Source organism: Alligator mississippiensis, chromosome 1 (genome assembly GCF_030867095.1).
Source record: "Alligator mississippiensis isolate rAllMis1 chromosome 1, rAllMis1, whole genome shotgun sequence".
Lineage (NCBI taxonomy): Eukaryota > Metazoa > Chordata > Crocodylia > Alligatoridae > Alligator > Alligator mississippiensis.
The window spans coordinates 146,447,395-146,468,955 of record NC_081824.1 but is presented as its reverse complement, the minus strand read 5'-3'; the positions used below and the strand labels follow the sequence as shown (position 1 = coordinate 146,468,955).

At 44.9% G+C, this 21,561-nt stretch overlaps 1 protein-coding gene across 1 annotated transcript in view; it reads left to right on the top strand.

The window, feature by feature from the left end:
* The first annotated feature begins 20,247 nt into the window (after nt 1–20,247).
* THBS2 (thrombospondin 2) overlaps nt 20,248–21,561 on the top strand; it is a 44,540-nt gene continuing 43,226 nt past the window's right edge. Inside the window, exon 1 of the mRNA XM_006277394.4 lies at nt 20,248–20,579. Coding sequence (XP_006277456.1) covers nt 20,573–20,579 — 7 coding nt within the window. The 5' untranslated portion in view covers nt 20,248–20,572. The remainder of the gene's footprint in view (nt 20,580–21,561) is intronic.

The window sequence follows — 21,561 nt, the reverse complement described above, 5'->3', positions numbered from 1 at the left end:
TTTACACTGTCCTGTAAAATCTGAAACAAAAGATGAGTTTAGTTCAATTTCTTTATATACTTTTTTGGCATCTTCTTTACCCTTTCATGATAAGACCACACTAATGGTGATACAATATTTTGTATTTCTTTCCATGTCATCTTGAATGTCTCAAGGCTTGGTTTTGCTGGCATGGAGCCCTCAGCCTAGACAATTAGCTAGTACACCCCTCTGGATTTAGGACTTCATGAGGACATAGAACATAAATCTGTATCTGAAATCAGCATTTGCCACCTGATCGCTTTGTTACTTTGATAGGCCCAAATCTTGTATCCAAACCCCCTAGGAATTCAAGCAACTTTAAGGCTTGATTCCACCCTAAACTTTATGACTTGTGCCCATCGCTAGCCAATTTATTGAATGAGGGTATTTAGCTAATCCATAATTGATGAAATAATTCCTTATTGCCCTTGAATATGCTTGTGCTTTTAGGTGAAATGGGAATATATATTAATTTTTTTATTTTGACCTTCAAGGCTTTAATAAGTATCAGGAATTTTTATTTTTGGTTTCTGGCTACACTTTGAAGTGACAGGTGGAAGTATAGTGCCTTCCCACCTGCCAAAAGCTAAAACATCACATCAGGGAGACCTGGAAAAATTTTGAGAAGGGAAGGTTACAGGAAAACTTTAAGGTTTATATAAAAATAAGTCTTTTTGTGAAAAGCACTTGAGCTTTCCACCTGAACTATGAACATAAGGAAGCTTCATCCACTTCTGCACTTTAGCTCCACCATTGAGGAGAGGGTAAGTTGTAATTACTACAATACTTTTTTAACTGGGTCTAGAATTCCACTTTCAGTACACAGGTAAAGCAGTCACTATCCTCTTCATACTGTAAGATTGCAAAATGTTACTTTCCTATGTGTCTGAAATGAGGGGGTCGGGAGGTGGTGGGAAGGGGATTGGTATACATGAATGGTATACATCACCAGTCTTTACATTTTCATTATAGTCATCACCACCATCCTCAAGAGACATGGTGAATACTATATTTACTGACATACTAGAAACAATTTTCGCCCCATAAAATCAACCCTCCAAAATCAGGGTGCAAGTCATAATTAGGAAAGCTAATTTTTTTTTTTTAATGCTGGAATATTAGCATGAAAAACTAGAAGTATGGACATGCTGCCAAGAGATGGCTGTCATACATCTTCCTCTGCCAGCCTCATGGAGGGAGAGGCTGGAGTTCACCCTTTGGGTCAGGACTACATCCTCTCATAGCCACAGCCACAGCCACAGCCACTGCAGTTAGGGTCCCCTGAAATCAGCATTTAGCCATGACTGGAAAAATCTTTTCTTCGTTCTGCCTTCCCAAAACAGTGTGTATGCCTTATCTGGGGAGGTGTGTTATGTGGGGAAAATATGGGTAGGTCTTTTACCTGGGAAAGCACATTTTCTGACAACTTTGTATGGTAATGTGCAGTACATAACTCTGAAGACTGTGCATAGTCTAGGATTATCCAAGAGAAGCAACTGTTGTGGTTGATTATGTATCATAGTATGGTTATTGATTTCACAATGCAAAACATAGGTCAAGTTGACTATCACGAAGGCAAGAGACTATACAACATTGTGAAATAGGAAGTACATAAAAAATTGTAAAGACCAGATTAAAACAAACCTCAAGCTGGTCTTTTGTCGTGGAAGTTCTGACACACATTTTCTTTTGGCGATGTATCCAGGCTTGCACAAACTTATGTGATGCAAAAGCTGGATGACATTTTAATAGAGTGTGCGCCTGTATTTCTAAGAAAATTAGATTTGGCCAGGCCAAACCACAGAAGAATATTCACTGTCTCCCCCAACTCAAAAAACAAAGAAAAAAAAGGCCTGTTTGTCCTGTAATGACACAACCACAGTTCCATGGTTCTGATTTTTTGGATGCCAGATGTCTGAGATACTTGGAAGCTATATTGATTTCCCTAGATGTCCTAAACTTTTCAGATTTATTTCACATGGCAAATTGTTGTTTTATTTTGTCCAGTGTCCTGCCAACAGCAGAAATCACTAATCATAAGCTTCAAGCAAGGGTAAAATATTTTCTATGAGATACCTGCTCAAATGGGCAATGCTGTCTGTGAAGGAGTGGAGGACTTCATTCTTATCTTGAAGCCATCAGCTTACAGCCTGAAGAAAAAGTTACTTCTTCTCTTGTATTTCCACTGGCACACCATTGACATCATTAGCCTGATGTTTTTTCAAAACCCAGGTACAGTATGTATTAGCCACGCTGGGCCTCAAACAGAATACAACCCTTTCTAGCTTGGAGTTGGCTCATAACTTCATGAGAGGGGCAGATCTTAGACCCCTCTCCTTCCCTTGGTATTTCCTTCAAAGAAGTTGTGGTGGGTCCCTCCTCAATTTGCTGAATTTGGCACATCCTGTTCTTGAGTGCTTAACTCTTCCTATGCTTTATCAAGGCACCTGACTCAGTACATGGTCAATACATGGTCAGGAACCTAAGATACAGGCATGGTAATGCTGAACTTTGGTTCTCTTATGGACCTCTTCCTAAGCCCAGCCAGCGACTGGCAGAAATGGTCTCTTCTCTCAGCCATACTTCTAACCCCTGCTAGCAGTTAGCTGCACATGTTTACAAAATTAATTTTCTAACTGCTACTGAAAAGTTTTGGTTTGTTGAGCGGAGATACTATCCATGCTATTTAACAACACTATTATTCATTTATCGCAATTATAATGTTTATTTTTCAGGGAGATTTGAAAATGCTTTCATGAATTAATACTAAGAGTTCTCCGTAATGAAATCACAAACTATAGGCCTCTTGTTCACACAAATAATTCTTGTTTAAACAGCCATTTTCATTTAGGTCAAGTATAGGCATAAGAGTAAACCTAAGAATTCACTACCTTTATACATCTCTTCTTGAAAATAGGGAATGGTAATTAATAGGATTAATGATTTGTTCTTTGGCATCTTCACGCTGAATGACTTAAAGCATTTTATACACATGAATGTATCCTGTGAGGGGGATGAGAATTAATGCTACCATATTCAATAGAGGGGAAGAAATATGGTTAAAAATAAAAACAAACAAATAAAACAAAATAAAAAATAGGACATACTTTTTTGCAAAAATATTCTGAAATTTTCCCTTTGTGTTTCATCAAAATGTCAACCTAAATTTGAATTAGAGGCAAGTTTTGAGACATTTCAGCCAGCTCCAGAGCACAATCTAAGATGTTCTTCAGAAGTGGCATCAAGGCAGCTATTAAGAGTTGTGGAGCAGCATCAATATTTCCTCTTTCATGTACAGAAAAATGCAGTTGGATGTATAAACTCTCTGGCTGCTGAACAAAGATTTGGCACCAGGTAGTCAGCTGAAAGCAAAGGTTTAATGGGCAAAAGGACCAAAAAAATTTCCATCTGAAAATTGGCCTAAAATGACCAGGATTGAGAGTGGGGTGGCAGGTCAGAAGCTTCTTTTCTTCCTTGTTCTGCTTTATCCAGGTAATGGTATTATGGATGTTAACCCCTGGAGGTATTGGTAAGGCACATTTAAAATTGACAGCTGAATTTACACACGTGCCTTACATGCATGCTTGATTAAATACTGTATGCTTTACTACTACCAAGCGGGTCAACATTTTTGGCAGGTATGTCACACATTAGCTCCACACCCTGCCAGAGTGCCACTCTGTGACTGGACCAAGGTCCCAGGGATGGCCATGATGCCCCCTGGTGGCCACTTGACCCCTGCCCCTACACTGGCTCCTTGGTGTACCCTCCCTTTTTACCTTTCCTGCCATGCCTTTATGTTATTTATCAGATTTCAGGAGGTTGTCCCCAGGGCCCTAGAATGAGCACAGGCCAGTTCTGTCTTGTTCCCCTCGGACACTAAGCTGTGGATCTCCTGGCCCTATTAATGACTCAGGGCACCAGTCACCTTATGGGCTATTTGTAGCATCGGTCTGCCCCTATAACCATGCCCATGCCTCTCAGATGTACTTTGAGCTGTCCACTGGGCCGTCCAGCCCTTCTGTCAACCACTCCCTCAGCTGGCCATGTCCCTGACCCTAGCAGTAGGGCTGTGTGAAGCTTCGGTTGCTGATTGAATTGGGTGGAGATTTGGCCTGATTTGGTGGCTGAATCTCTGAATCCAAATCAAATCAGAGGAGCCTTTAATCTCTCTGAATCGAATCAGAACCCTCCAAATTAATTCAGAGAAATTCCGAAAGATTCAGCGTTTTGGACATAGACACAGCTTTAAGTGGTTTTTTTACATACCTCTAGGTAGCAGCCAGCTCATGAATGCTGTGATGCTGGGGTACATGGAATGTCTCACAGGAGCATGGGGGGCTCCCCAGCATGCTTAGCAGCAGACCCAGAAGTGGACCAGAAGTGCTTCTGGTCCACTTCTGGGTTCTCTGGGGAGAGCACAGTGCCCCTCCCCTCCCCCCCCAGCTTGGCAACTGGTGCCTCCTGGGTCTGGGGGGGGCACCTGGGGTCCCTTTGTGGCCAATCGCTGAGCTGGGGAATGCAGGGGGGCTCCCAGTTCACTCACTGGCGGACCCAGAAGCAGACAGGAAGTACTTCTGGCCCACTTTTGGGTTCACCACTGAGCACATGGCCTCCTCGCCCCCTGCGCTCCTGTGGGATGCTCCATCTGCCCCAGCATTGCAGCATTCACAAGCCACACCTGCTACCTCAAGGTATGTAGAAAAAACATTTAAAGCTGTGTCTGTGTCTGAATTGCTGATTCTCCGAATCAGCATTGAATCTTCAGGTTTGGATTCAGCCAAATCAAAGCAGGGACAGTGATCCTAATCAATGAATCAAATCACCGTCCCCGATTCAGGCCAAAACTGAATTGAATAGGGCCCATTTCTCACACCCCTATCTAGCAGGCTTTCTCCTTTCCTTGAGCCCCTGGCCCTTGCATGATTTCCACCAGCCTTTAGCCCTCATGGCTTAAGGCTGCTATGGCTTTCACCTTACTGCCATGGCCTTAGTTATCCTTGGCTTGGTCTAGTTCCCCCTCAACCTTCCCAAGTCCCTAACCCCAGGCCAGGCTGCTTAAAATCAATCCCAATCCTTTGAGTCCCTGACCCCAGCCCAGTCTTTTTTCAGTGTCCAGCCCTCAGCCCTCTGGGTCCCTTACCCCAAGCTAGACTACCTGACACTGGCCTTAGCTCTCCCAGCTTCATCCTAACTCATCACACCAGCCTCAGTCCTCTGGGATATTTCAAGGGGAATGGAGCTGGATGAGAAGATCTGCACAGGAACTGTAGGCAGAAGTGGTCATCAGATTGTAGATAGGATGTTAATGGTTTGTAAGACGGTAAAAATAGTTCAGAGTATACTTTCTTGTCAAAACATTCAACACAGAAGAAGCTTGGAAGAATACAGGCAAGGATGCAATTGAAGTAATTGGGGGGAAGGTTTGAGCGAACGATGAAGATTAACGGCTTTCTCTAGGTTTGGTACTGGAAAGACAGTTTTGGGAAGTTTGGCATTGCAAAGCATTCACAGAAAAAGGACTCTTCTCAGATAATGAACTCTCTCTGAAAACGGTGGGTCCTGATTGGCTAGGATCAAGGCTAGTACAACTCAAGAGGGAAATTCCAGATTAAGAAATTAGGAGTGAATGTTGGAAGTAATTCATATAGAGGATTCTAGTAAACCGAGAGCCTATGTAGGCTGGCATGGAATAAGGGATTGCACAGCAAAGGGCAGTATATTCTGGAGGCCCATGAGTGAAGAGGTAAAGTGAGAAATGCCAAAAATCAGGCTGACTCACAAGTTCTAAAAGAAATTAAAACAAATAGTAAAAGTCTTTCTAATCAAATAAAGAACAAGGACAGAAATAGGGCCACTGTGCAATGAGTATGGAATAGGTATTAATGAAAATCTCAGTACAACTCCAAAACTAAATGAATGCATAGTCTTAATTTTCTACCAAGCCAAATGTGGGGCATGGACAGGATAACAATGAGAATGAGGGTATGAAAATAAAAATGAACACATTCACGGTGGAATTAAAAATCAAAGACCTGAGTGAACTCAGGTGAAGAGGACCAGATGATCTCCATCCAAGAATTCTTAAAAACCACCACATCAAATTGCAAGCCCAGTAAAAATTTTTTTGAATAAATTTATCAAATCAGGGAGACTGAAGCACAGCCAATTTAGTATCTTTATCTAAGGAAACGTAAGAAGTGATCTTAATAAATATAGGCCTATGTGTCTGACCTCAATAGCAGGAATATTTTGTAACACTCTCCCAGTAGGAATAATATAAACACAAAACCCAACTATTTTCAAGAATGAGTTTTCTTTCCCCTCCTTCCTCCCTCTCCCTCACCCTGTTACCCTCTCTCTTGCCCCCCAAAAGTCACGCAACTCCAGTATAGCCCTGCATTTTACACTAGCTCCCAGCCCATGCGCCAGAAGCAGCTTCAGATTAAGATGACAGCTTCCCTCTGGGGATTGGGGTGTCTACCCAAGCCCCTTCTTGGGGTAGAAGGGCAGGTCAGAGGCTGAAGCTGCCACCCATGCCCACACCTGTTCCACCCCCTACCCTTGCAGCTCCATCTTACATAGCAAGCTTTAGTGAGCTGTTGGGGGGCGGGGGTGCTGACCTGGCCTGCAAGAATTCCCCAAAACTCCCTATGTGGCCCTTCCAGGGATTTAAGTGTCAGGTACCCATGTAGAAAAACTAAGTTAGATCAGGCAGCCATTTTTTACTCAATCTAACCTCCCAAAACTTGGTCTAACCTCCTCAGATTGTAGCATGCACCCTATATTTCTATATAGGATGGATAATGGAAAAATAAACACTTGAAACAAGATTCAGGAAAATTAATAGAAATAAAGTAGCTCATTCTCAACTAAATAGATATCTTGGGCCAGAACTTCAGGTGTTTTAAAGGAATGTACTGAATTGACTACAATATTGGATCAGTAATGAATCAATCTACAACCCATACTTGCATATTTTTACACAGAGGCATCTGCAGGTATCAACATATATGTTCTCTATAAAAACCACATAACCACTCATATCTATCTTTGCACATTCACCTTGTATGCAGACTTATAAAGTTCCCTGTTTCAATTACGTTTTTTCTCCACCATATCAGAATTCAAGGCATGGTTAACTAAGAAAGAAAAGGAGGAATCCAAAAAGGAGTAATCCCTCTTCCCTAAAGCAAACCAAAACAAATCACCAGGCTCTATTCAACAGATTTTCATAAAACAGAACTCATTCTGTTCTCATGTGAGCCTATATCACGTAAAGTTACCAAAGCAGCAAAACATGAACAACAAAGCAACTAGAAATACTAGCGTTCATCTTGATATGATAAGTAATTTTGTTTCCCCTCCCCATCTTTTAGTACATCAGCACTGGTACTTGGGCCAAGGGAAATGGAGTGATGATTAAAATGATATCATTAGTGAAGAATGTAATTAGTTGCTGTGAGATATATAATCCCAGTGGAACACTGAGCTAACAAGAAAGAATATTATATCAATAAAATGTGTGTAGGTGGAATTATGTCACTGTGTATCAGCTTAACTTCTATTGTAAAAGCACATGGAAAGCAGAGGCAACACATTTAAGAAAACGCTTTTATAGTCTCCGGACAGTATTTTGACTGACTGATGAGAAGCCAATGCGATTTTAAATAGGTTGGAATGTAGAGCCAATTACAAAGCCAAAGAATAGTCAATAACTTGCAGGACTGACAACATTCTTATACATGCAGTGGTGCAAACTTTACGAATGTCAACAAAAATAAGCCACACAGCTGGTCCAATAAAATATATCACCCACAAAAAGCCTGTCTCTCACATATAAAAATAGAGCAATCAGCGTAACAAGCAGAGGCTGAGCTATCAAGCACAAGCACTGAGAAGAAATTAAAACCTAGATATGTGACATGTTTGTAGCAGTGTAATTTCCATTGGCTTTGTACATTGATATAAATTACACTGGGATCTGGAGCAGACAGATGATCAGCTATCCTAAGGTAACTGTATGTGGTAGGCACTATTATATCACCTTGCTACTTGGATCCAGGTAGGAGGGGAGGAGTGGGGGCTGCATGGCTGCTGCAGGAAGCGCTGGGCAGCGCTGAGGGGGAGGGGCCCCTTTTCCCTGCACCAAGCACATTTCTGCCTCATCGGCATTGCTGTTGCTGTAGCTGTTCAGCGTGAGCAGGCGAGTCTGCAGCAGGCACAGGGTGGGGTAGGTCAGGGGTGCGCAGGGGTCCCTGCCAGTATTGTGGGGCTGGGGCCAGCAGCTGCCTAGAAAGGCAGTCCAGTGTGGAGCCACCCCAGCCCCATTGGATGCCTAGGGGGCAGCAGCATGCGCCACCATGGGATGATGCCTGGGCCAGGTGGGGCTGAGAGTCCATCATGATCTGGACAAAGCCCCTCTGTGCACTGGATCCAGCCCATGGACTGTATTTTGCCCGTCCCTGGTGTAGTGACAGATGCTGGTATCAATTGGTATAATAGTCTACAGCATATAGCCTTCACATTAAAGTAAGGGCCTGCATCCAAAATGAAATGAAAATTTAGATTTGGGTAACCAAACAACTCTGAAACTCATGAATGGATGGTTTAGAATCCAGAGAAACAGCGTGTGATCTCTTGAACACTTCCTGCACTTATTTGGATAATCAGCTGCCTCAGTAGGGGAACGTTGTATGCTGTATTCTGAATGTATTTAGCATCACTAACATGTTCAATGAAATGCATTTCAGAGGGGAAGTATGAAAAGTCCTGTGAAGAAGTTAAGAAAATATTTAACTGTTTTCAGGTAACTTCACTTTATAACACAAATACCTTGAGGCAGGGAGAAAAGATTGTCTTGAAGTTAAAGTTGGTGACTGGATATAAGCTGCTCTGAGCTTTGTCCCTAGCTCTTTCAGTGCCTAATTGCATTAACTTAATTAAATAACTTAGGACATCTTTACATGTGCTCTGGGGTGGATGGGGAGTGCTTTAATTAGAGTGGCTCCTGAGAGTTCACTGCCTTGGGTCACTGAGAGCCCAGGGGCAGGGCCAGCCTGGGAGAGAAGATGAGACCTGGGAGGTTTTGGCAGAGGAGATAAGCTCTGGCCTAGGCTAGACCACTGCCCTGAAAGGGGATGGTGGTGGGGTGAAGGCTGGGTGCTGGAATGCTCCATGGGATGTTAGCAGAATGCAAGCTACTGTGAGTTGCGATGAGTTCTGGTACAGATGTTCATTATGGTGCAGTCTAACCTACAACGCTGAAGTCTGATACCGCATCCATCCAGGGTTATCTTAGAGTGGGATCTGCTGTTTTTACAGCACTCTACATGCCCTGATGGTCTGTTCAGTTATGGCTGTAGAGTGCTTTCTGCGCACTTACTATATAATAAGTGTAACTTTTGTACCTGGCCCTGGTGTGTGAACTTAAATTTAGCTGTAAGTTTTTTTTTGTGGCAACAAGGCCTTAATCTCTCTTTGACCCTATTTCCTCCTTTGTAAAATGGTGGCAGGAAGATTTCTCTCCCTGACAAAACTGGTTACAAGACAGCTGATGTTTGTAAAGCACATTGTGATTTTCAGATGCATGGTATTGTTGTTTTAACTCATGGCTGAATACATTTAATTCCCAGGAATAGTGTAGGGAAAATTGAAAATAAACACTTCTCCCTAGGCATCAAAGAAAAATAAAAGCAAAGCTTGTTAGATCTGTGATGTTCAGTTCTCCCACATAAGACTTGGCTTCTCCTGGATTGCAAGCTAAGTTAAATCACATGCAGCACTTCAGTACAAATAAATTTCACCCCAGTCAGAGGCTAAGACTCCCGTTGTATAAATAATTTATTCCAGTAATTCAGAATCAACATTCATCCTTTAAGTGGAGTATTTCCACAGGGATGGAACTGAACAATTTTTTTCAAAGCATCTGTACAAGGTCACTTGGAAAACCTGTCTTGTTCTTTCATTGTCTAGCCCAGGGGTCAGCAAAGTTTTTGAACAGAGTGCCAAAAACACCCACAGCTTCAACTTGTAAGATGTTGGCATGCTGGGGCAGATGGCAGGGGAATCATGAGGGGCTGATCCTTTTTGTGGCAGTGCCACCCCTACCCCTTCCTTGCCATCTGCCCCAAGGTGCACATGCAAGGCAAAATGCCGTTGCCTACCCCTGCTCTAGTTTATAGTGAGCCACTTTACTTTTGAGACCCACCTATACTGAATTATGGAAATTAAGCCTCACGGAATTATGGAATTAAGGGGAGAAAGCTTGTATCTAGTTTATTTATTTTATATTCTAGTTTATTTGTTCTTATTTTGTAAAACAAAAATTAATCTTAATTTTAATGTGCAATTAAATTTTCTATCTGGCAGCGGCACAAAGCATAAAGCTGTAATTGTTGGAGCATTTTGAAATGAGGTTTCACAGATTTTAAGACCTAAAAGGAACATTATATCCTCTAATATGACCTGTGTAACATGGGGCATAGAATTTCACCCAAGTAAGTATTTCTCTCTTGATCTCAATACTTTGTTGACGGTCAGGAACTCTGAAGGCAGTTCTCTAATAGCTTTTGATCAGGTGAAAGATATTACATTGTGAGCTAAATTTTCTTCTTGGTATAACAACACAGAAAAAAGAGGTATAACTGGCCAGGACAGCTCCCTGGGCAGTCCCTGCTCCACTCTCCCTCTGGACCTTCTTTGCATGTCTCTAGATCCAAAGGCTACACAAGCAGGCAGTGTACAGGAGCAGAAGCTGAAGCTTATTGCTGCTGAAGAAAGATGTCATCTCATGTTTTTGACACACACATAGATGTTGAGCAGGGAAAATGTCCTGGTTTTGGCAGCAACAAAAAAAGGGAGACGATAGATCCCTCCATCAGCAGCAAACTCCAGTTGCTGCTGTACACTGCCCTTTGACAGAACTATGTGGGTGTTTCAAAAATTAATGACGATTTCTAACCATTTTGTGTGCAATGAGTGGGCAACTACACAGCAGCAGGGAACACTGATCAGTGCACCCATAATTTATAACTATGTAGAGAGGTGATGTGGCCCAGTAAATGGTCACTGCACACAAAATGGTTTGATTTTGAAATTGCCGATACTTTCAGAAACACCCTTATATATTTCCCAGAATGTTCTTCATTCACTGACACATGCTTATGTAGAACAAGCAGTGAGAGAACTGGTGTAAACAGTGTGTTCCTTACCAATATTCTGCAGCTTTTCTTACAAAAGCAGTCTCACTGAGGTGAGTAGAATCAATCAGGTGAAGGAGTCCTCATTCATGAGTAAAAGTTGCAGAATTAGGTCCATCATTATTATGAATTTGCAGTAGACAGTGAAATAGGCACTTCAGTGCCTTCTGCTCATTTACTTGGCATTCTGAACATCAGCATGATATCACCAATGGTTAAAAACCTACCCCATTCACTATTTTGTGGACTTCGGGGAAATTGAGAAATTGGTCTATCTCTGCAAAATCTGCAGAAAAACAAAAATCAGAAAAAAAACACCTTACTAAAAATAAAATGCTAACTCCCCAGTGGGAGCCAGCAGTCTTCCCTGCCATGCAGAGTGGCACAAAAGGGACTATTGAGCATTCAGGTGAGCAGGCAAGATGGCTGCTACCCCTGCCACTCACTGCTGATTGATTGGCTGAGAGGGCTGCCTGTTGTGTGGCCCTGCCCCTCTCCACCAATCGGTGGTGAGGGGTGGGGCTGTATGATAGACAACCCTCTTCAACAATCAGTGGAGGGGGGGCATCGGAGCCGCTCAGACAATCAGAGACATGGAGGAGGGGCCCACCATGATAAGCCTGTGAAAATGGTGGCCAGCCCAATGATCTGCCCATGAAATGGGCTGCCCACTGCCTCGAGTTGGCTAGACCCCTACCAAAGGCTTATTAAAAATCTTGTATTGTTCTAGCACATAATATAATTTCAAAGTAACACCATATGCCAAGAGGGGATGCAATTTTTTCAGTAGGCCAAAATTTTCACTCAGCAACTTTTCTAAGAATTTTTTGATGTTGAGGACTCTGGGATCAGGACCTAAATTTGACTGTCTGTCCTCCAGTCCTGAAAACTCCCTAGCTGAATTAACTAGATATTCCATGTGTGCCAGGTTTCCTAGCTTTCAGGTATGTGTTTGGTAGCCATGTGGGTCTGAGACAAGAAGAAATGCAGAACTCTACAACTCTTGGTTCAGAGATGATACCTTTTATTAGACCAACTAAGAAATCACAAAAAAAAAAATCGAACTTTTTCTGCAAGCTTTCGGGCTCACATGCCCTTCCTCAGGCTCAGGTGAAATTAAAGATGGTAAAAAGTCCCCATAGGTAGGGAATACACTTCATTTTTGCACAGAGAAAGCTGAAGATGGTAGTCTGTTCCTTTGGGTCCATGAGAGTGTCTAGCTTATATTTTTGGGGCCTGACCCAGTCATCATAAAACTCACTGCTGGGATTTGGACATTTTCCATTCCATTTTCCATCAGTCTTTCCAGTTTTTTTCCATGCTTACATACCTGCTAAATTGTAAAAATTACCTTTATTTTGTTGCATGTGACTTCCTTGTGTTTTTGAGTGGTGCAACCCTGTTGCCATGTGTACTTTCTCCTTAGACACTCTTATAAACATGTGAAACAACCCAAGGGATCTATCATGGAAAATATTCATTGAATAAACCATTATTAAAATGGTCCCATTAAGTCATTATCAACAGAAACATCATAGCCATCCAAATGACCTTTAAGTGTAATATATTTCAGAATCACATGCTGGTGAATACATAAAGGATCATTAATGACCCCAGATCCCATCTGGAAAGCAGGCAGACATTGAGCATGAACTGAAGATGCAATCTTGGCTTTTATAAAAGTATGAAAAGTGCTATATTTGTGCATAAAAAATGTCACAAGGAAAATAGAAAACACCCTTATTAAACCAAAGCAATAGATCTTGATTTGAAAACTGTGTAATTATTTTGAGTGCTTCTACTTGCCTCTCTAAGGGGTATTCATTAATTCACTGCTCCAACCTGGCAATGACCACCCAGACCAAGTTATGGCACACTCTTGTAATGGATCTCTCTCAAATGGCATTCTTCCATCTGTGTTAGTGTAGAACCAGTGTCATAGCATGCACCAGACTCACCGTAATTCATTCTGTGCGCCATGGTACTCACCTGAGTCAAAGTGAAAACATTTTAGTTCTCAGCTGAGCAGAAAAAAACAAAAATAAAAACATGAATAAAAATTAGGGTTGGCAAGCTGGTTAATTGACTGGTCAAATATTGTGAATTAACCAGTCAACTGACCTTCTATTTTTTGACTGGCCAAAGATTATAGCCATTAAAAAAACCCAAATACAACACACTACTATTTTGTAGTTTTCTTTATAGAAATATGCTTTTTTAATTGTTGACATATTTCTTAATGGAAAATTTGTGCTTTTTCTGTATATTATTTGGACCAATTTGCAATTTTTTTATTATGATTTTTGACTGATATTGACAAGTCAATTGACTGAACTTTATTTGGCTGGTCAGATACCCAACCCTAATAGACATGAGTATAAGGGGATCAGCTTGAAATGGTGAGGGCATAGGTTAAAGTGACTGGGAGAAATTACACAGTAGAAGGGAGGATGCCAAATTAAATAATTCATGTAAGAACTGTTATTAAATCAGCAATGTTTTTAATGTTAGTAGATTTGAGTTCAGAATTCAACTAATTTACCATGAGCCAATTTCACAATTTATTCAACATCTGTTTTACATAAACAACCTTTTATAAGGCAAGTGGAGTAGCAGATCTTAATGTAACCCCTGGTTTGTGCATGTGTAGCAACTTCTGGGGTAGAAGGGTATTAATTAAAATACCCCCTCTCTTCAAGGAGCAACAGCTTGCAGTGAAGTTGGCATGTATGCTTTAGCACCTGCCAAAAGGAGATCTAATAGTGGTTGTGTTCAGGGTCATGGAATGAATAGCAGCTAAACTCTTCTCAAAGATCATTGCCCTAGATATTAATCTCTTAGTTTGATGCAATGTTCAATTAATCCTTCATACCAACAAAGAACAAGGAGTTGGAGAGAAGAGATTTACTATATGGTATTTGGTTAAATGCAATCTGAATGGATTTATTTTCCAACTAGATAAACCATTTTATACTTATTTGCATGTGTCCTTTGGAAAAAAAACCTGTTCCTATACATGTACCAAAAAGCAATCTCTATTATCCCAGGAACACTCTTAAATCATTTCAAGCCAATGCTGCCCTCTGTCCTTCCTGCAAAATCAGGACTCCAAGGCAATAAGCTGTCATGTTAGTTTCACTGAAAGTGCTACAGTGAAAGTGGTATATAGTCACATGTGTACAGATGCAAATGTATATAAGTAGAGAATGAATGTAAAAGACACACAAATATGTTTGGGAATGAGTAAACTCAGTAGAATTTGAGGTTTTGAGACCATCATTAGCTAGTTTTCAAATGCTTGAGGTTTCACAAAACTGCAAACCAGATGTCTGAGAAGAAATGGAAACTCCCACTTCTAAGCTGGTTTGTCCCTTAGCTCCAGCGAGAGAAGGAAAAAGTTTCTCCTCTCATATTTCCCATGAGGGTCAGAAGAATGGGCCAAGCCAGGTTGCGGCTCTAAGGAAAAGAGAACGACAGGGACTTTCTCATTGTAAACTGAACTGTTTAGAATGGTTTGAGTTTTGAAACGGCAACTATTTTTTTTCACTGAAATTTCAAATTTAATTGAAAACAGTTGATGAGTTCACAGCTGTGATAAGTTCACAGTTTCATCCACAGTTTGACCAGTTCTTAGTTCTGTATACTGGGCACGTCTACATGTTCATTAATGCACAGTACTTATTTTACATTTAGTCTAGTACTTGTTTAATGAAGTACTAACTAAATGCACAGTAACTATAGTTACTACACTGAAGCGCCAGTCCACATTTTTTTGACACACACTGCGCAGCAGCCTAATAACACTTTGCAGTAGCATATTAGCAGTTTTTGCCCAGCATGTTACTACACAGTGTTATTAGGCTACTATGCAGTAAACGTCTCATGTAGACGTGCCCACAGAATGACATCATTTTATGGTTCTCCAGCGTTTTGATTCTGCAGGCCTGTTAGAGCCTGACTCAAAGCCCATTCAAGTCAGGGGTGTGGTCTGCTCACTGATTTCAGACAGGACTCAAACAACCCAGCCAACCATCTGGCACCCAATCTTTGCTGCTCCTTGACTTCCAAATGTTGTTTATTTTGATCCAGAAGAAGGGGCTGCAGACCACTGGTGGCCCCATCTATAGGTCTAGAATCAGTGTGTGCATAGTTGTCCATTAAAACAATCTTTGCTTAAAAGATGTGATCTTCAAGTCCAGGCAGGAGGAGAATGGTACTGGTTGTGCATGTACCTCAGCTTTGAGTTGTTGGCCAAAGAAGGATGATTTCCTACATACAGGTTTCAACCGGCCTACGAGATTCCCATAAACAAGGAGGTGAGGGTACACATCGGAAAGGGAATTACAGTGGGGTGCCAGCCTTTTTGGAAGGTATTCCACAAATCAGTTCTGTGCCTGTCTCGAGTGCTGCTCCCATCCCTTTCCCCAGTGAACTCTGCTGCCTGATCCGATGCTCTGCTTTCTGTTTCCTGACCTACTTGCCCCCGTGCTCCCTGCACCCTCCCAGATTTGCCACATGCCACACACAGAGGCTGCCTGTGCTACAGGTGGCCTCCCTGTTGTACTGAGATAATAGGAGATGTGGGGTTGACATGCAGGTGGGATCACTGGGGAAGCTGCTGGATACGATGTTCCAAGCAGTTTGTATCATAGAAAATTAGGGTTGGAAATGACCTCAGGATGTCATCTAGTCCAACCCCCTGCTCCAAGCAGGACCATCCCAGCCAGATCATCCCAGCCAGGGCTTTGTCTAGCTGGGTCTTAAAAACTGCCAAGGATGGAGACTCCACCACCTCTCTGGGTAACCTGTTCCATAGCTTTACTACCCTCCTTGTGAGAAGGTTTTTCCTAATATCTAACCTAAGCTTCTCCTGCTGCAACTTGAGACTGTTGCTCCTTGTTCTGTCATCTGCCACCAATAAGAACAATCTAGCTCCATCCTCTTTCCTACCTCCCTTCAGGTAGTTGAAGTCTGCTATTAAATCCTCCTCTGTCTTCTCTTCTCCAGGCTAAAAAACTCCAGTTCCCTATAGCCTTTCCTCAGAAGTCATGTGCTGCAGCTCCTGCCCCACCCTTATCACTGCCTTCCACTGGACTCTCTCCAATAGAGTGGGCTTCTGCGCCCCTGGGAGAAGGAGCTGGGGGACGAGTCCCTTCCTCATATCTTCAGGGGAAGAGAAAGTGCAATACAAGCTGGAGGACAGCTGGGTTCCTAGCCCACATTTTCCCAGTGCTGCCCAGCCTTGTGCAGCACCCCTGAGCTGCCCGCATGTGGCTGGGAGCACGCCCCGTGGGGCAATCCTACCCCAGCCAGTGTGCAGGTCCCAGCTGCCTCTGCCAGGGTCACATTGCCCTGCCGCATCCTGGGATGGGCTGGGTCTGCAGGAGTGAGACCTGCACCCACTGCTGCAGGCTCCCTGCCTGCCAGCCCTCCACCCAGCTGGGGAATGAGGGACAGGCTAATTCAGCCAGCATGGCTTCCAGGGATCCGGTGGAGCTGCGAGAGGGGGAAGCATCCATGTCAGACGCGGCTTCCCCATGCCTTTCCCTCTGCAAGGGGGGGAGGGGGGGGTGTGTGCATGTGCAAGCAGATCAGTGCATGTGTGTCAGTAGATCAGTGTAAGTTTGTGTGTACGTGTGTAAGTATATGTGTGTGTGTGCATGCAAGCAGAGCATTGTGTGTGTAAATACATCAGTGTGTATGTGTAAGCAGATCAGTGTTTGTAAGTAGATCAGTGTGTGCAAGCAGATCAGTGTGTGTGTGTAAGCAGATATGTATGTGTGCATAAGCAGAGCAGTGTGTGTGTGTGTGTGTGTGTAAAAGCAGATCAGCTCAGTCCTGGGCCAGTCCTAGCCATGGGGCTGTGACTGCCAGTCCCTGAATCACAGAAGCACAGAATCCTAGAAAACGAGGGTTGGAAGGGACCTCAGGAGGCCATCTAGTGAGTCCAGCTCCCTGCTCCAAGCAGGACTATCCCCAACTAGATCATCCCAGCCAGGGCTTTGTCTAGCTGGGTCTTAAAAACCTCCAAGGACAGAGAGTCCACCACCTCTCTGGGTAACCTGTTCCAGTGCATAGCCACCCTCCTCATGAGAAAGTTCTTCCTAATATCTAACCTATTGAAGCAATCCAATGGATTAAATTAACCCCCGCTCTCTCTCCTCTTTCTCTCCCGTGCAGTGGTCTGAAACCTGGCCACACTTCCAATACACTGCAGGGCAACCAGCTGCAGTAGAAGCACAGCTGGGGGACAGGAGGGGGTGCACAGGATCTGGGATGCTATAGGCATCTCACCATTTATCTGGGGCCACCCAGTTTTGAATGGATATGTGGTTACCTGGGCTAGGGGTATCAAAGGCAGCTAGACACGAGGCTTGGCCATGTAATTACTTTTCATGCAGTTAGTTACAGAAGCCGATGCCCCTCAGCCATGTATCGCTTGACTCCTTTCTGGTCTCATTAGATACCGAGAGCCGGGATCCCAAGCCTGATGGGGCTGGAGTCAGAGAGGTATAGAGAAGTAGGGCTGGAAGGGACCTCCAGAGGTCACCTAGTCCAAGCCCTGTCTGAGGCAGGATCATCCCTATCCAAACCATCCCATACAACCCATCATTTAAACCAGCGGATCTCAACCTTTTTTGTAACAGGACCCATCTGTAAACATCAATGGCCAGTGTTGTTGACCCAGTGCCCCTCACTCTCAACCCCCCATCCCTAGGCTCCCAGAGGCTCCCAGAGGGACAGAGGGGTTGTGAGATGGGGGTGAGAGGGGTGGGGAGTTGTGTGGGGCATGGGGGGCCCCAACTTACCCTTCACAGGCTGAAACTCTGCCAGCCTGCAAGGGAAAACCCGTGATTTCCCACATTTCTCTCCTTTTAAAGGAGAATCCATTTTTAAAGTTTGTTGATCCATGTTTAAAGTTTGTTTGCCACTCTTTCATATATTCTTGCCACCCACTTTGGGGTCCCAAGCCATGGGTTGAGAAAGGCTGATCTAAATACTACATAAGGCTACCCTTCACCCTGACCCAACACAGCCCTAACACTCTCACCTACCACAGGTAAAGCAGGGGTCCTACTTGTATAAATTGTTGTGTGTTGGTTATTTGTTTGATTTAAAAGCTTTCCTTATGGCAATAAACATTTTTATGTATATGGGAATCTAACCTTCACTAAGCTAGACATAAATTGGTGTGTGTTGGTTATTAGACTAAACCAGGGGTATAGGCGCAGTCCAAGGCAGTTTGCTTTTTGCTCCTCATTTTCCAAGGACAGAAGCCATCAGGGGTCATGAGTGCATAGGGACTGCCATTGGGATCAGACCATAGGGGCATCTTGCCCAGTCTCCTGTGTCATTTACCTGGCAGGGGAAATACCATGATCACCAGGGCGGTTTTCCTAGTCACACCTGGGGATAACCACTTTTCTGGTACGGGGTAGTACCTGTGGAGGTGATATATTGTAAACCTCCCACTTGCTGCTCGAGTGGGAAGGTCTTGGCTTTATGCCCACTTTATGGAAATGGGAGACTCCTCCCTAACTTGCTCCTGTGGCCATATGGCTGAGGGCAAGCAAAACTTGGGGGCATCCAAACCCCAAGTCTCCAGACTTGGGCCTGCAAATAGGATGCCTGCCAAAGGATTTGGAAACATCTGAAGCCCCAGGTGGGGTGGAGGATATTTGCCGGTTGTAGGGCCACTTACGGTTCTGGACTGACTCACGGATTTGGACTTGATTTTGACTTGGATTGGAACATAAAAAATTCTCTTAAAAAAAAAAAGTCTTCTGTGTCACCCGGTGGCAGAGAGCAGATGCTGGAAGAGAGCCCTGGGTCTGAGCAGGGTACGCAGGGTCCCCCCCTCCCACTTGCAGCCTGCAGCAGGGAAGGTCCAGGCAGTTCTGACTCAGAGGTTGTGCCCCTCACTCCCACCCTGCCTGACTTTGTTGCTTTATGGTGTCAAATCTCTCTCCCCTCCCCTCCTAGCTTGGAAAAAAAGCCCTGACTTCTATGATCCTTTTTTTTTCCTTCTCCCCCTTTCTTTGCAAAGCAATGGGCTTGGCAGGGAGGTTACTGGGGTAGAGAGGGGAGAAGAAGTGGGTGCTAGTGGTAGGGATGGGGGGGCTGTTGTGGGGAGAAGAAGTGGATGATGGTGGTAGAGTGGGGGGGCTGTTAGGGGGAGAAGAAGTGGGTTATGATGGTAGGGATGGGGGATTGTTAGGGGGAGAAGATGCGGGTGCTAGTGGTAGGGATGGGGGGCTGTTAGGGGGAGAAGTGGGCACTAGTGGTAGGGGGAGGGTGTTGGGGGGAAGAAGTGGGTGCTAGTGGTAGGGATGTGGGCTGATAGGGGGAGAAGAAGTGGGTGCTAGTGGTAGGGGAAGGTGTTAGGGGGAGAAGAAGTGGGCACTAGTGGTAGGGGGAGGGTGTTGGGGGGAAGAAGTGGGTGATGGTGGTAGGGATGGGGGCTGTTAGGGGGAGAAGTGGGTGCTAGTGGTAGGGGGAGGGTGTTGGGGGGAAGAAGTGGGTGGTGGTGGTAGGGATGGGGGCTGTTAGGGGAGAAGAAGTGGGTGATGGTGGTAGGGAGCGGGATTGTTAGAGGGAGAAGACGTGGGTGCTAGTGGTAGGGAGGGTGTTGGGGGGAAAGAAGTGGGTGGTGGTGGTAGGGATGGGGGCTGTTAGGGGAGAAGAAGTGGATGATGGTGGTAGGGAGCGGGATTGTTAGAGGGAGAAGACGTGGGTGGTGGTGGTAGGGAGGGTGTCGGGGGGCAGAAGCGGGCGGTGGTGGTAGGGGGGTGTTAGGGGAGAAGACGCGGGTGATGGCGGAGGCGCTGCTGGCAGGGCCGAAGGGCGCCGGCGCCGCGCTGGTGGCGGGGTGATGCTGGGCCAGTGCCGGGGCGCGGGGCGGCGCAGCGGGGGCAGCCGGCGCCGAGCCGACCCTGCCTTTCTGTGTCCCGGTGTTTGCCTGGCTCCTCCCCTGGCCGGGGCCGGGGCCGGGGCCGGGCCCGGGGCCGGGGGCGGGCTGGCTCCGGGGCCTGGGGGCGGCTTTGGAGTCGCTTTCCAGGTAGACGAGAGCAAATGGTCAGCCGCGAGCCGGGGATTATGTCACTGGTGCCGAGGCAGGAGCTCCGAAACGCTGCCTGGCGGAGCTGATTGACAGCCGGGCCGGGAAGGCAAGGCTATAAAAGGCGGCGGCCGCCCGCCGAAGCCACTGGAGAGGAGCCGAGCCGCTGCTGCCCCGCGCAGGGAGCCCGCCGCTTGTTGCCCCTGCCTCGTCCCCGGTGGCTCCCACTCGCGCTCCCCGTTGGATTTGACTGGGGGCTTTCCAAAGGGCAAGAGCATCCCTGCAGCCTTGCATGCCAGGTAAGGAGGGAGGGGAAGGCCGGAAAACTTTGCCGCTGGAGTGAGCGGAGCTGACTGGCGAGTTGACCGCAGTAGACTGTGATGAGTTGGCTACGGGACACTGCTGTGGGGAGGTCCGTCTGCCTTTGCCTCCCTTCCCCTCTTCAGTCTCCTTGTCTCAGCTGAGCTTTTGTCAGCCACCTTTTGTTGTTGTTGTTGGTTTGGGCACAGCTGAATGATGCTGGTGGAGAGTACCTTGTGTCAACCAGCATCCCCGATGCGCTCACGCTCCGGACAGCCGTATATCTTCAGTGGGAAATATTATACTAATAGCTTTCTTGATGCAGGGTCATTAGATACAGAGCATTTTATCACACAAGCAGGCGTGGATAGCAATGGAAAGGCACGTTGGTTTTTCTGTTGCCCCTTGGACACTGTGCTCTAAGGTAGGGTGCACATTAGAAAGGCAAATGCATAAAGATTAAAAAGGAAAAAAACATATTTGTAAAGGATTAGTCTTGTAGCTGGGATGTTAAACCTGAGTTAGGGGATTTTTAAGGGGGAAAAAGACCCCTTGCTGGGGACACCTGACCCCCAGTTGTCTTTTCTGCTTGGTGCAGCAGGCTGGACCCGATGATCTTCCAAGGTCCCTTCTGGCCTTACAATCTATGAATTTCCCATTTTTGCTGAGTATGGTTCTGTAGAAATAGCAAACAGAGTTTTCAATAGAAAGTTTGATTTTCTGAGGGACAGAAAGTAGCCCTGAACTCTTTTGGTGTATAGGTTAGAGAGCTTTTAAAGTAGCAGTGGTATACTGTTATCCAGAAAAGCATGTCTGCACATTGCAGCTGGCAGACTGGATTTATTCTAATGACTAGACAGTAGCCCTGAACTCATTGGCATATGTGTTAGAGCTTTTAGAGTAGCAGTGGTACCCTGTTATTCAGAAAAGTCTGTCTGCGCATTACAGCTGGCAGACTGGGCTAATTCTGTTCAGCACAAC